The 15,666-nt window shown below is 38.6% G+C and overlaps 2 protein-coding genes across 5 annotated transcripts in view; one reads left to right on the top strand and one right to left on the bottom strand.

Moving 5' to 3' along the window:
• SEC24A (SEC24 homolog A, COPII coat complex component) overlaps positions 1-14,983 on the bottom strand; it is a 71,342-nt gene extending 56,359 nt beyond the window's left edge. For 3 of the 4 annotated variants that reach the window (XM_069592069.1, XM_069592070.1, XM_069592073.1), the window contains exon 1: positions 14,404-14,983. In XM_069592069.1, the coding sequence (XP_069448170.1) occupies positions 14,404-14,500 (97 nt within the window). In that variant the 5' untranslated portion in view covers positions 14,501-14,983. The remainder of the gene's footprint in view (positions 1-14,403) is intronic. The other variant, XM_069592072.1, reaches the window with a different exon arrangement.
• SAR1B (secretion associated Ras related GTPase 1B) overlaps positions 14,824-15,666 on the top strand; it is a 36,139-nt gene continuing 35,296 nt past the window's right edge. Inside the window, exon 1 of the mRNA XM_069592074.1 lies at positions 14,824-15,175. The gene's annotated coding sequence lies outside the window, so the exon portion shown is untranslated. The remainder of the gene's footprint in view (positions 15,176-15,666) is intronic.

The following is a 15,666-nucleotide window of genomic DNA, read 5'->3' as shown; positions in this document are numbered from 1 at the left end:
CATCACCAATAATGGGGGAAAATGAAATCATGTGCCACCTAATGGGATGTGATGAGAATACAACACCTTTTCTGTCCTGCTAAAGTGCACAGTCTAAACCTAATCATGATGAAATATTAATATATGACAAACCCAAACTGAAAGACATTCTGCAAAATAACTGGCTTGTAATTTTCAAAAGCATCTAGGTCATGAAAGTCAGAGGAAGACTGAGAAACTGCTTCAGGTTGAAGAACACTACAGAGGCATGACACTAATGCTAAATGTGACTTCGGACAGGATTTTTTCGCTAAGGGTTTTATTGGGACAACTGGTGAAATCTGAACAGGGTCTGAAGATTAGACACTAGTAACATATTAGTGTTAATTTCCTAATTTCTTAGTTGTATTGTAGTTATTTAGGACAATTTTCTAATGTGTAGGAAATAAAAAAGCATTTAAGAGTGATGGGACACCATGTTAGCAATTTACTTTCTGATAGTTCTGGGGAAAAAGTTCTTTGCAGTGTACTTGCAACTTGTCTATAAAGTTGATGTGATAAAACTTTTAAGTAAAAGCAAATGAAGACTTTTTAGGTGAACTCTTTAGGAATAAATTATGTTAGGAATAAATATATTAGGACTGCCTACTTAAAAAGTTTCTCCAAATCTATTTGACAACTTGAAACTTAAGAGTTTTGCTAAATTAAGTTAAATGATGGAAAAAAGTTAAATCATTCCCAAGTCAAATAAGATACTGGGAATATAATTTACTGAACATAGGTTTCCTTTTATAGAGAAACTAAAGATATTTAGGACTATTAATGTTTGGTAACACACTAAAAGAATTTTCTTCCTCTAAAAGAGCATATAAGTTTGCCAATCTACAGAATGCTAATGTAGAAGACAGTTCATAATTGCTTACTTCTTGGTTTTCACTAGAAACTGAAGTTTTTAAAGGTTAAGAATCCTAATTAAACTATGTAATTAAAACTACTAAAAAATTTGAAGATATAAGGAATAGAGATGCATTTTGTTAAGGAAAAGGACAGTAATTTTGCACAGAAGCTGGTTATTTCTAAATGGGACAGAAAATAAGGGTCAAATTAATACAAATATAGAAACTTGTAGAGATTTAGAAGAAAAAAAATCTTTAGGACAGAATTCTATGGGGACTTCCCTGGTGGCCCAGTTGTTAAGACTGCGCAATTCCACTGCAGCAGGCATGGGTTCAATTCCTGATCACGGAGCTAAGATCCCTTATGCTGCAAGGTAAGGCTAAAAATAAACAAAAAAAAAAAAAAGAGAGAAGAAAAGGAAGAAAGGAATTCTATGCGTAATCAGAACTATGATTGGAATAAATTTAGTTGAGTAGATAAATTTTAATATTAATGTAAGAGGATACAAAGCCTCTTAGTTTTATTTCTTTCTCTGTTAAGAGGACCAAGTTTCTTAGAATACTGACCTGCTTTTAATACCAGATTGTAAAGTTTCTTTATCTTTTAAGTAATCTGTTATAACTTTCTACATTTGCCTTGGAAATCTAAAGTCACTTGGTTAAGTGAATAAGTATTATTTCACAGTGACCTATGACATTGTTTTTAAAAACTTTTTTATATTTCTGACAAAATTTTCAAAGATCAAATTTATATGAAGTTCATTTGACCTCCAGTTAACTTTGAGGTTTTCCAAGAAGGCCCTTGGGGCTTCCCCAGTGGCTCAGCAGTACAGAATCGGCCTGCAATGCAGGAGACACAGGAGATGCAGGTCTGATCTCTGGGTAGGGAAGATCCCCTGGAGAGGGACATGGCAACCCACTCCAGTATTTTTGCCTGAAAAATCCCATGGACAGAGGAGCCTGGCAGGCTACAATCCATGGGGTCACAAAGAGTCAGACACGATCAAAGCGACTAAGCAGAGCATGGCACAGCAGAAGGGTCCTAGAGAGAGAATCGTTTTATCTTGTTATCAAAGAAAGATATAAAACTAATTAGGCTCATTTGATATGCTAAATTACCTGGGAAGCACTGTCAATGAATGATAAACCTGTTTAAATTTATATTGTATGGGTAAATTCTATTAATATAGACATTCTAGAAATAATATGGAATACCTAAAAATCTGGTATGTCCTAGTAAATAAAATGTTATCAGCCATAACTCTAGTTATTATCCTAACATATTGTATGTCACAGTAATAACCAAATTCATCTGCCAATTACACTGTAATCAGATCTTTAACCATGCCTTTTAAAGTCTTCTGTCTTGGGGCTGGTGCACTGGGATGACCCAGAGAGATGGTATGGGGAGGGAGTTGGGAGGGGGATTCAGGACCCCGTGGCGGATTCATGTTGATGTATGGCAAAACCAATACAATACTGTAAAGTAAAAAAAAAAAAAAGCCTTCTGTCATCCACAGACAGTTATTGTTTTACTCTGCTGCTGCTGAAAAAAAAAAGAGGCTTCATCTTCAAGAACACTCACAGAAAGGACTTTCTGACGAGCACAGGTTTCTGACAACTTTCAGATAATACTGCTGAACTGGTAAGAAATTAAATAGTTACAATGGGAAACCTGATGACTTCATGAAACTGTTAACAGAAGATTAAGATCAAGTACTAAGTACATGATGAATATAATTGGGGGGATTTTTTTTAACCAAAATTATTACTGATTTTTAATCTTGTGCTTTCTAAATACAAGGAAACCCTTCCCCTCAAGCTAATTATGACTTACAGCAATTTGATAAATTACACTTTTGTAAGTACAAGTGAAACATTTACCTTTTCTCTCTACTTGATTCCCCCAGAAACTGGAAACTCTTAGGTTCTCAGCAGCCTTATCAGATGAATAATGAAGATTACCTCATGGCAGGTGCAGGAATCTCAAGATATTCTGGAGATCTTGAGAAGGGAAGAACCCACCCAAATCTCAGGTATCACACACTGAATCTTATAGTACACCCTTAATCTGGCTTTCTTGGCCTTGAAAGACCTTGAAGCGTTCAATATGAAATTCCTTATGAAAGTTCCAGCAGAGCTGAAAAGAGCCTATATGATCACTTATGTAAATAATCAGGCCAAGTTTATTGAAACCAGATTTGTTTTGCAAACAAATTAGCTTTAATCTGGCCATATTTGATGGAAACTAGGGTAATTTTAGACAGAAAATAATATATTTCAGTATATGTTTTGCTGAAGAGAGCACTAGAAAAAAATATTTCAACGCATATTACGTTTTAGTGTTGTCTTTAAAGTTTTTCTATATTTACTGCCTAAAGACTCACTTCCAAAATAACTTTGTTGTTATGTTATATTATTAGAGAATTTAATTACAACTTAATTGAATTTTAAGAGGACATTCTAAGTTTGTTTCTGGAGTTTATCACAGTAAATTATCTTTGGATGAGGATCAAATCCCCATAACCTGCAACCAGGATATTATGTATATTGGAAAAGACATCAGATAAAGGACTCTTTACAGCCACACTGGGAGGCGCCATATCAGGCTACCTCTCCTAAACAGACTGCAGCTCCTATTTCTGACACCCAGCTCTGACTAACTTAGGCCAGCCCTACCAGACCAGGATGAGAAGAAAACATCTGAAGTAGAGAGCTGACCCAAAATGCTGGACCAGACTTGTACACTAATTACTCTGACAACTGCTCACACTTCTGCTTACAAATCAAATATTTTTTTCTTGGGCTTAATCATACGCCAAGTTTCAAAAGTCAGTATGTTGGGTTTGTGGCCAATTACCAATGTCCAGTACACCTCGATTACCTTTGTGAATTTCTCCTTTTAAAAGCACTAATCGGATGGCCCTTAGAAATTTTATTTTAGAAGAAACTTGAGTACCATGCAAGCTACCATCAATATTACTAAATGGGACCCTGTTACCTGGCCAATTTATGACACTTGCTCTGAAACTGGCCACAAAATATATAACATCTCCTTTTTACTAGATGTTAAGTATCGGGTAGCTCCTGATCCCAGTGGATTTATGGAAGAAGTTTATGGCCTTGGCTCTCCCTGGGCTGGTTAGGAAGATGCACAACTGGTTTCCAGTGGGCTCAAGGTCATCTACAGGCAGCCTTGGAACCAGGCCCTGCCAATCTGCCTTCAATTCCAGCATGCTGGGTTCAATGTTTTCCAATGGTATGACCATTTAGCTACAGAATTAGCTATTTCCCAGTTGGAATATAAGATATCATTACTTACATAGAGGCTTTAACAAAATTTACTGAGTAGGCATTGAATGATATTTATTAAAGCCAGTAGCTTGCTCAATTCAAAAGTCTACATGACGAGAAAAAGTGGTGCTACAGAATTGTAATATGACCTTTGAGATTCTAATTGCTTCCCAAGGGGGAAATTGTGCTGTAATACATACTGAATGTTGTGTATCATATTCAACAGTCTTCTGATATAATTCATCTTGAAAGTCGAGTCTGACTCTTTGTGACCCCATGGACTATACAGTCCATGGAATTTCCAGGCCAGAATACTGGAATGGGTAGCTGTTCCCTTCTCCAGGGGATCTTCCCAACCCAGGGATCGAACCCAGGTCTCCCACATTGCAGGCAGATTCTTTACCAGCTAAGCCATGAGGGAAGTCCAAGAATACTGGAGTGGGTAGCCTATCCCTTTTCCAGTGGATCTTCCCGACCCAGGAATTGAACCAGGGTCTCCTGCATTGCAGGTGGATTCTTTACCAGCTGAGCTACCAGGGAAGCCCAACTCATCTTAAGACACATGAAGAATCAGATTTCTACTCTGAATAATCGTCTTCCCAATTTAGGGGAAATAACAGAAAAATGGATTGGTTTAGGAGGCTCTGGCTTAAAACTTTTAAACTACTGATCACATCTACAGTTTTCTATGAATTAATGAACATGCACAATGAATGTGACAAGATGAAACTGGCATATATCCTACTAGACAACTTGAAATTAACCATTGGTCTTTGCCAGATATCTTACCAGCATAACTGCCTAAAAGGAAAGAAGGAACCCGGCTATTAAGACCCCAACATCAAGGAAAATGATAAACAGGGCAGGTAAGCCATCACTGTAGCATCAAGGGACCAAATATTTGATTACCTAATGCTTTCTATCAAAAGATGAATGATTAAAGGGAAATTAATGAAATAAAATTCCTATTTTATGGCAAAACAAGAAAATTTTAAGTATAAATTTTTTCTGTCTGTCTGGGACTCCTCCCTTAAGTGTGTAATGTATATCTGCATTAATCACACATACTTAGGAGATAACCTTCCTTATTAATCTTGTAAAGAGTCATGATGATTCACTACTAGCTCTGTACATGCAGATCTGGATTGTGTAAACTGTCAATACGTCATTTGAAGTACAATCCTTTGTCTCAAAAAGGTATATGACTGTACTTTGACTTCTGACGGGGGAATATTCCTCAGAGCTTTCTAAAAGACTATCTCCCGGGTTATAATCCTCAGGTTGACTGGAATAAATTTTTCCGTTTCTTTCTTAGATATTAGCCTATTGAATAATTTTATTGTCAACACTATATTTTATTCCAAATGGTTAGGAACATACCATTCATTGCCTAATTGAAAAGACAGATTTTATGAAGAATCTTCTGAGCACACAAGGTGAGCAAGGTCCAATCCATCTGTGTCCTCAAGAAGCTATGCTCCGAACAGGAGAACAACCAGCTGAGGACAACAGAGAGTAAGATCTTAAGAGACAACAGGAGTTACAGGAAAAGGACTGCCAAGGGCGTCTGCAGAGAAAGGAGCAACATGGGCAATACCCCATGGCCATGAAACAGCATTCTGAAAAATCAGTGGGGCACAGCAGAGTCAAGTGATTACGTCAAGCATCTGAAGCAAGGCAAGAGGTTAGGACATCAAAAAAACCTCTTGGGGATTGCAGGAGAGATTGGAAGATACTGGAGTCTACAGCAGTAATCCACGTAAGAAATAACTGACCAAATAGTAGTAGTGGGAATACAGAGATCTTTCAATGAAAACATTTGTAAAAAGTACAATTATAAGCAAATTTGGGTCATCTGGATAGAAACCAACATCTCACAGCCTAGTACTGCCACAAGATTTCATGGCTCACTCTAATATTTTTATTTATTGTTTCATCACAGGCCATTATGCTAGAGGTCTTTAAGCCAAGTACAGTCAGTGAAAGCCAAGTATCATCAAAATGCACAAAATAAGCAAGTCTTACAGTATATCAATGAAGAAAATGAAAAGAATATGCAGTCATAAGACTATAAGGTAGAAAGACAAACACAAAAGAATCTGCTTTGGGCTTCAGTGGTGACTCAGTGGTAAAGAGTCCACCTTCCAATGCAGGTGACACAGGTTTGATGCCACATGCCTGGGAGCGATGAAGCCCACACACCACAGCCACTGAGCCTGAGCCCGGAGGCCCCAGCTACTGAAGCCCACGCGCCCTAGAGCCCATGCTCCACAACAAGATAAGCCGCCACAATGAGAAGCCTGCAACCAGTGGGTAATCCACTTGTTGCAATTAAAGAAAAGCCCACATGCAGCAACAAAGACCCAGCACAGCCTAAATTAATAAATTGTATATAAAAAACAGAAAACAAAAAACACAAGAATACTAAAAAAAAGAATGAACCTGCTTTGTAGTAGTCATTATCATAGATCCACTTATAGTGACTTATAATGTAAAAATTGTCTTTTTACATATGTATCAACTTGCAATAGTTTATTAGAAGTGCAGTAGTAAATGTGTAATGAAGTTTTCACCAAACAGTTTTAATTATATTATTTTGAAGTCATTAATTATACAATCTATCAAAATAATGGATCAGTGATTTTAAAGGGGTCCAGAATATACCACTGTGACATAAAAATTATTTTGAGTAGAGGGCATGAGAATCTGCCTAAAAGCACTTACCTGCCTAAAAGCGCAGCCTCCAAAAATAACTCAAAAGAATTAAGTTGTCCCACACCTAAACATACGTTGTCACAAAATGATCAAGTCTCCCATTTATTCTACTAAGAACTCATTTATTTCTCCTAAAAATCATTTTCCATAACTGCTCTTTTCTCTCTCCTCTTCCCCTATTAAGATGGTATATAAGTCCCAAATTCTCGAGGCATATTTTTATGAACCCTCATAATGCGTGAGTAAATTCTGCCTTTTCTCTTGCTACCCTGTCTTTTGCCAGTTTAACTCACAGGCTCACAGGCACTAAAACTAAGAGGGCAGAGGAAAAATTTTTCTTCTCCAACAACCTGAAGCTAGTTTCATCTTAAAAAAAAAGAGAGAAAAACAATAACTATAATAGTCACCCAAATGATGTTCTAACATGTTAAAAATATGAAGGCCAATCAATTTTGGCTTTAGTCAAACAATCTATTGCATTATGTATTAAGTTTGAATTATACTGCTTTTGTTGTAATGTTCTTAATTTGTTTTTGTTTTACAATGGTACAATAGCTAAAACATATGGAGTTTATACCTAGTTTTGTATCTGTATAAACACTTTATAAAAATTAATTTAACACTGAGGTTGCAAAGAAATATTTAGCACCGACACATTACTTAAAAAAACTGATAAAGGAAACTGAACTGATAGGATTCGTGGAATTGAATATGGAGACATAATAAATCTGTGGAACTGATGTGGAATTGAAGAAGGGAAAGAACCAAAAATGACTCCCAGGACGGACCTGTGCAACTCGGTAGATGACAGTGCCATATATTAGGACAGAAGGGGGAGAAAAGAACTGGGGAAGGCAAGGAATAACAAAACAGAGAATGAAGAATTATTTTAAATATACTTTAAGTGTCACCAAGAAGTTCAAGCGGAACTAGAAAGACATCTATTTTCAGTGAAAGAGATAGGTTTCAGCTTATGATATAACTTTGGAAATCACTGGCATATAGTATTTGATATCACAAGAATTAATAATATCATGCAGGGAATATGTACAGAGTAAGAGAAGAGCCAGCCGCAGAAACCATGTGAAATAATACATGTTTACTGTTAGTTTTTAAAATGCTATTTATTATGTATGTATTTTTACTGCACTGGGTCTTCACTGCTGCACACAAGTTTTCTCTCGTTGCGATGCTTGGGCTTCTTGTTGCAGTGGCTTCTCTTGATGCAACTCGCAGGCTTGAGAGCACGGGCCCAGTAGCTGCGGCATACAGGCTCAGCTGCTCTGAGGCATGTGGACTCTTCCCCAGACCAGGGATCGAGCCCATGTTCCTTGACTGGCAGGTGGTTTCTTGACCACTGGGCCACCAAGAAAGCTCATATTGTTTTGTTTTGTTTAGAAAGGAAGAAAAAGAGGGGAACTAGGTTAGAAAGCTCCAAAGATCACCAACATTTTAGGAAAAAGAAAGCAATTAGAAGAGAGGAACGAAAAATATTTTTTGTAACTTAATAACCAATAAACTATTTGTGGCCTTATTAAGGGCAGTTTTGGTGGATGTATAAAGTAGAAGCCAAATTAGAAATTATATTAAAGAAACAAATGAGAGATTAAAATAAATGCAGGTGACTGCTTCTCAGTCACCCAACCAGAAGCTTCAGAAACAAAGAGAACCTAGGTTCTACGTTAATAAATTCCTATTTTATACTTGATGGAATCCCAGAACCTAAACTAGTAAAATTTATGGTCTAAATTTTACTACTGTACATGTACTGGTGATTCTCACAGAATTACTTTATGAATTTATTCATATTACTTCACAATAAACTTTATGAACTTTATGAATCCACTGATACATAAAAGTGATACTCTCAGAATGGTTTCCCCCTACATTCCAAGTAAAACAAAGACTTGAGATCTTGTATTCTTAAACAACTCATTCACCAATCCATTCAGTAAATACATGCATGTGCTCAGCTGCTCAGTCATACCTGACTCTTTGTGACTTTATGGACTGAAGCCTGTCAGTATCCTCTGTCCATGGGATTTTCCAGGCAAGAATACTGGACTGGTTGCCATTTCTTCCTCCAGAGGATCTTCCAACCCAAGAATTGAACCTGTGTCTCCTTCACTGGCAGGTAGGTTCTTTACCAGTGAACCACCAGAAAGCCCCAGTAATATACAATGAACTACTACTTGCCACGGACAGTTTATACTTTCTACCTACCATTCATGAATTCAATGGACTAAACCAGTTCAAATTAATTCAAGGCTCTCTTGAATATGGTTCCATTAGTTATGGCGTCCTACATGAAATTAAATAAAAGTTACAGAAAAGTAGCCAAATATTCAAAACATTGTGCTTTAGATGGCAATGTTTTACTTAACTTTTGAAAAGTTCCTTCTGTGTATGTGCTTTTAAATACAATATATTTGGAGGACAAGTCAAGTATAGAGAGGAAAAAAAAAAAAAAGATTTAGCACCTCTCCCGGTTCATCAAAATACACTCTGATCACTTACAGCTGACCAATTGACACTATAAGTGCAACAAACGGATGCTACTGCATGAGGACAACTTGTGGATCAGTGACTAAATATAACGGCTTTAAAAAAAGCAACCAAAGGGGCAAGGGCAAAGGCTAACAATCAAAGCGGGGGAACTGGCAATTTCAAGATGTACAAGATATTCATGAGATGTGATGCTGAAATAGCAAAGAAATGGACTCAAAATTAACAAAAGCGAGGGTCTGGTCATGTATGAATTATAATCCAAAGGAAACTATGCTGGGTGGCAATTTCAAAAAATATCAGAAAGTGTTTATCTAACTATATATATCAACCTACACAAAGAAACCAAAGAAAAGGTTCTGTTCCTTGATCCAGGCATAACCACCAGGCAAGCTGAATAAATAAATAAGACTGCCAAGTTTAAATCTAGGTTCTACAACGTATTAGCTGTGTAACCTCGAATGATTGCTTGACCATTCATCTTCGTTTCCTGGTCAGCAAACCTAACAGTTCTCATATCACAGGGCTGTTATGAGGATTAAATGAAATGATGCTTATAATATAACCTAGCACAATGACTAGGAATAGAGTAAGTACACGATGAATGCTACTTCTTATTGTTACTATTTTATGTCTTTAGGAACTCCCAGCCTATCAGCAAACTCCAAACAGAAGCTCAATGTAGTAAGTTCTATGCAAAGTCTTATGGGCTCCCCTGGTAGCTCAGACAGTAAAGAATTTGCCTGCAGTGCAGGAGATGAGGGTTGAATCCCTGGATCAGGAAGATCCCCTGGTGAAGGAAATGGCTACCCACTCCAGTATTCTTGCCTGGAGAATCCCATGGCCGGAGGAGCCTGGCAGGCTATACTTCATAGAGGCTATAGTCCTTGGACATGACTGAGTGACTAAGCCTGCACACGTGCAGTCTTATAGGACTCCAAAGTTACTGTGCCCACTGAAAACATTAAAAGGAACTCAGACACAACAATCAGTGTTAGAGATCACATGCCAATTTTAGTCTCAGCACTAAAGACTTCATATGGGACTTCCTTCCCTGGTTGCACAGTGGATAAGAATGTCTGCCAATGCAGGGGACACCGGTTCAATCCCTGATCTGGCAAGACCCCACATGCCTTGGAGCAACTAAGCCCCTGCACCACAACTCCTGAGCCCACGCACCCTAGAGCCACAAACAGAGGAAAAGCCCACCACACAAATCAAGGAAGACTCAGCGCAGCTAAAAATAAATAATATATTTTTAAAGACTGCCTATATTAAAAATACACAATCGTAATTATGGTTTACCTCATAGAAACTAAAAGAGATTTACATTTCTGCCATGCCTAAAATAGAGATATGAGCACAAGTCTAGCATTTAAACTGATGACTAACCCATACATCACATTCTACTGTTTCAGCTGACAATATCAGACACAACTTGGTGACCGAACAACAACACATATAAACATCCACAGAAAATTTCACCAGAAAGAAAACAGTTGAAAACGAGCTCAAATCTTATAATGAACAAGTCAATACATATTTAGTGACCTAAACTGCAAATACCCAATTCTAAAATCACTCAATAAAACCGGTAATTTCTTAAATGTGTTAGACACCATGTGAATCTGCTGGAGAGAAGATGATGTGCAAAAACAGATATTCTTGCCCTTACAGGACTTACAGTCTAGAGGGAAAACATATTATTTTATAAAATTATAATGTAACAGGGGAATGAATCTGGATGGAAGAGAAAATGTAGAATATTCTTCTCACTCTTAACCGATAAGAGGAAAAGCTGAGTATTACATAAATATTACAAAAAATAATGTTAATAAAACTACAGTTTCTAACTGCCTTGACAAATTGACTCAAATAGTCAACAAAGGAGCTAATTACAAGTGGGAGTCATGATTTGCTTTTAGTCTTTATTATATGGTAATCAGATGAAAATCTGCCAGTTTAAGTAGTCTTGCAGTTTCACTATCAACTTCTGCAAAGGAAATGAGTGCACCCAAATCTACACAGAGACTTAGAAAAACCATTCCAGACAATTTTTGGATTGTAGTGCAATGTAACAATCAACCACAGAAAGAAATGTCCAGATGTGTGAGGTATTCTGCAATATAGTAACACTATACAACACGAAAGTAAGTTACAGAAAAACCAAAGAGCTGACTACTCAATCAACTTTAAAATTAAAAATGGAAGACCCAACTAAACTGTAATGTGTAATTTAAGCATGCTACATTAAACCTAAAGCATGAGAATTCAATAGTATTTAAGCAGCATAAGTGCCTAGAAAGAGTTAACCAAAAAAAAAATTAGATACGGCACTGAACTTTTTTTTCACCTTTTAGAGAAATATCCTTCCCTCCAATTCTCCACCACATCCCTACTCTCTTTATTATTAGTGGAGTGAACAATGTGAACAATAACGGAACCCAATACAGGATATTGGACATTTTACTGAGAATACTTTAACAAAAAACTTTAGAAATAGGGTTTATAAAAAGAACGTCAAAGTTATACCTTAACAAGGTTGTATACCATATGACCCAGCTATTCTACTTTTACACATTTATCAAAGAATACAAAAGCACTAACTCAGAAAGATCTATGTACCCCTATGCTGACTACAGCATTATTTACAGCAGCCAAGACATGGAAATAACCTATTTGTCCATCAATGGATGAATGGATAAAGATGTGATAGACAGACACACACAATGGAATATTAATATAATTCAGCCATAAATAGAAACTGCAGCCGATTATACAGAGTGAAGTAAGCCAGAAAGAAAAACACCAATACAGTATACTAACACATATATATGGAATTTAGGAAGATGGCAATGACAACCCTATATGCAAGACAGGGAAAGAGACACAGAAGTGTATAACGGACTTTTGTACTCAGAGGGAGAGGGAGAGGGTTGGATGATTTGGGAGAATGACATTCTAACATGTATACTATCATGTAAGAACTGAATCGCCAGTCTATGTCTGACGCAGGATACAGCATGCTTGGGGCTGGTGCATGGGGATGACCCAGAGAGATGTTATGGGGAGGGAGGTGGGACGGGGGGTTCATGTTTGGGAACGCATGTAAGAATTAAAGATATTAAAATTTAAAAAATGAAAAATAAATAAATAAATATTCAGGGGAAAAAAAAAAAGAATGAAATCCTGCCACTTGCAAGAACATGGATGGAACTTGAAGGTACTATGCTAAGCGAAATAAGCAGACAAAGATAGATAAATACCATATAATTTCACTCATATTTAGAAGCTAAAAAAACAAACTAAGTGAACAGACAAAATAAAACAAAAACTCACCAATACAGAGATCAGATTAGTGGTTACCAGAAGGAGGGGGTTGGGGAAATGAGTGAAGGGGTCGAGTGTATAGTGATGGATGGTAACTGGACCTGTGGTGGTGATCACTTTGTGGTGTATACTGACGTTGAATTATAATGCTGTACACTTGAAGCTTATTTTCTAGAAAGTGGTGGTATATATTTGCAGTCCTATGGCTCTAAGCAAGCTGTGTACATGGACTCCTTTTTTATTCTCTTTTATAATCCGAAGGACAGAACTGGAGCATGCAACAAAGGTCTGCTGGACTGGATCAAATCAACACAGTGACAACATCTGCAGTACAGCACACACAATGGCTAAACTGCTTTACCATTTCAAAATTATCAAAACTATACTTACATATAAGTTTGCAAGCATATTTGCAGGATTTACCATTTAAAGCTCGTGTAAAAGTGCAACTTAAAGAAAAAAACACAGTCATATGGCATCATGCTTAAGAGTTTTGGCCTTAAAGTAAATGTCTTAAAATAATTTCATCCTCAGTGAAAATGTAACTAAATAGCCTAGAATAAAAAAAAAATAGTTTACATAATCTGTTACCATAAGTTTGAGAAAAAACAACTGATTCAATTTAATACCATTTCAGTGCTTACTCTCATTTAGTCTTGCTACTGCCTACATACCTGCCTACTCAGAGACATTTTTTAAAGTTTTTTGGGGCCTTCTTTGTAAAGAAAACAGTAGTCTCTAAAAACAATGTAAATTAGCTATTTTAGTCCGTGGCTATTTTCTCGAATTTCACAGCAATCTTAGATTTCAATGGCAAACTGAAGCATTTTAATATTATTCTACTAGTTTTGTTTCCAAGAACTAAAGATTTATAAGTAAACTGGTAACCTGGAAAACTGTTGGGAGAACATCTGTCTTTATTATAAGTTCTTTATAATCATAAAGAACTTAGCAAATCACAACATAGGACAATTTAAAGAATCCTAGAAAGAGTATAAAATTAGAAGACATCTTCACACCGAATGACAAATTATAGTGCCACATGTACACTCTGGTCAGAGGTTCAGAGACTTTGTGTCCAACCACTTTCCAAGTGATGTAATGACCTCTGGAAATCAAACAGGAGAGCCTCCCGTTCTAAAGTTGAAAAACTGAACAGGTGGCCTGGGTACAATTCGGGGAAGGTTCGAGGAGAGAGGAGCAGGCCCTAAAGAGGCAAAGCATAATCCTCCATTCATCTCCGCAGATTCACACTGAGTACGACCCTCACCCTAATGCAGGCCTGACGGGACCGAAATGAATCAGACCCCAAACCTTGCTCTCCAGAAGACGCGGGTGAGGTGGCGCGGAGGGAAAGGGCACATAAACAGATCCCATGAGCCTTGCATGCGAGTTCTGAGATACAGACGGGAGTCTGTGTTCTTTACCCATGTATACCCAGGGCGTTATATACAGCAAGTGCTCAGCAACTGTGTGCTGAACAAAAGACTAAATAAATAAATATGAAACACTAAGACGAGTCTCGGTCCCTGTGGCTCAGCCTCCCAGTTCCAGGCGCTACTGACCCTGGCAGGGAAGTCACTCTCGCCTACTGTCCCCTCAGACGCAGGCAACAACCAAAGGTTAACTCGGGCCGGGGCCCAAACTTCGCCTTCCCTAACTCTCAACACCCAAAGGCACTTACCGTTCGTGTAGGGAGACCCCGAGGCAGAGGCGGCCCCGTTCTGGGCCTGGAGGCCGGTGGAGGCGCCGCCAGAGGCAGGTATCCCGGGCTGGGACATGACGACGACGTTTATAGGGGTCTGGCCGGGGTCTGCGACAGCCCCAAGCCGAGAGTTGAAAAACGACGGCTGGAAGCCAGGGAGGGGGCTACCGACTTAGGACTGGAAGCCGGATAGAGAGAGGGCGGCGCAAGGAGCCCTACGCATGGCGCCGCATTCTCCCCAGTCCGCAGGCGGTCAGAGCTCGGCCTGGGGGGCGAGGCTCGGGTGTCGGGCCGCTGGGGCCGAGAACGCCGGGATGGGAAGCAGCAGCCAAGCGGAGAGGGACCGAGGGAGGCCCCGGCCGGAACTGCCTGTCAGCCGCTGTGCGCGCAGGCGCAATCGGGACACGTGGCACTTCCGGCTCCGGCCTCGCAGCGGCAGCTGCGGTCGGTGAGCTCTTCTCTCCCGCGGGGCTGCCCTGAAGCCACCTGACAGCTCCGGGTGTCCCGGCCCGAAGGACCGTGCTCGGCCTCTCCTGCCACGTCACTGACTCTCTCCGTCGGCCGGAAGTGGCGTGTGTCACCGATACGGAAATCCCCGCCGTCGTGAACGCGGCAAGGCCGGGATCTGAGGACAGTCAGGGTTTCAGTGGCAGCTTTGGAGGGGTGGGACTGACAGTTCTTCTCCTCCAGTTTTTGTGAAGATTACCTGAGAGGACAGACTTCATTGTCCTTTGTTGAAGCTAAACCTCAGGTAGCTGAACCGATTAATGTTTATTACGGTATTTCATTTCACATTTCATCATATTCCAGGTGTAAATTGTAAGGGATTTTTTTTTAAAGGTTAATTAGGTATAAGTGTTCAAAGTAATCAAATCGAATTGGAGGCCTTTGCTTTTTGACCTGAAGATTCAAAAGTAATTTTAATTTTGAAACTCGCTGATTCATACAGCAAGTCATGCCAAAGTTCATTAACATTTAAATAGCAATTTTATTTCCTCTTCTAAGACTTTACAGTAAGGTACAACATTCAGACTTCCTTTCTAGGCAAGGTGACTTTTTTCTTGCAAGTAGACTTTTTTTTTTTTACTTTTGAGACTAAAGGGAGGTAGAAACTGGAATGATGAGACAACATAGTTAATGACATCAGTGATCACGGTAGCCACCTTCCTTATACTTAGGTTTTTCCAGTTCTGAGCTGATGATAAAGCCCTTCTTTATAGATTTGTATTGTTGACTAAAATG

The sequence above is a fragment of the Ovis canadensis genome, chromosome 5, assembly GCF_042477335.2.
Source record: "Ovis canadensis isolate MfBH-ARS-UI-01 breed Bighorn chromosome 5, ARS-UI_OviCan_v2, whole genome shotgun sequence".
NCBI lineage: Eukaryota > Metazoa > Chordata > Mammalia > Artiodactyla > Bovidae > Ovis > Ovis canadensis.
This window is presented reverse-complemented; position numbering and strand designations above follow the sequence as displayed.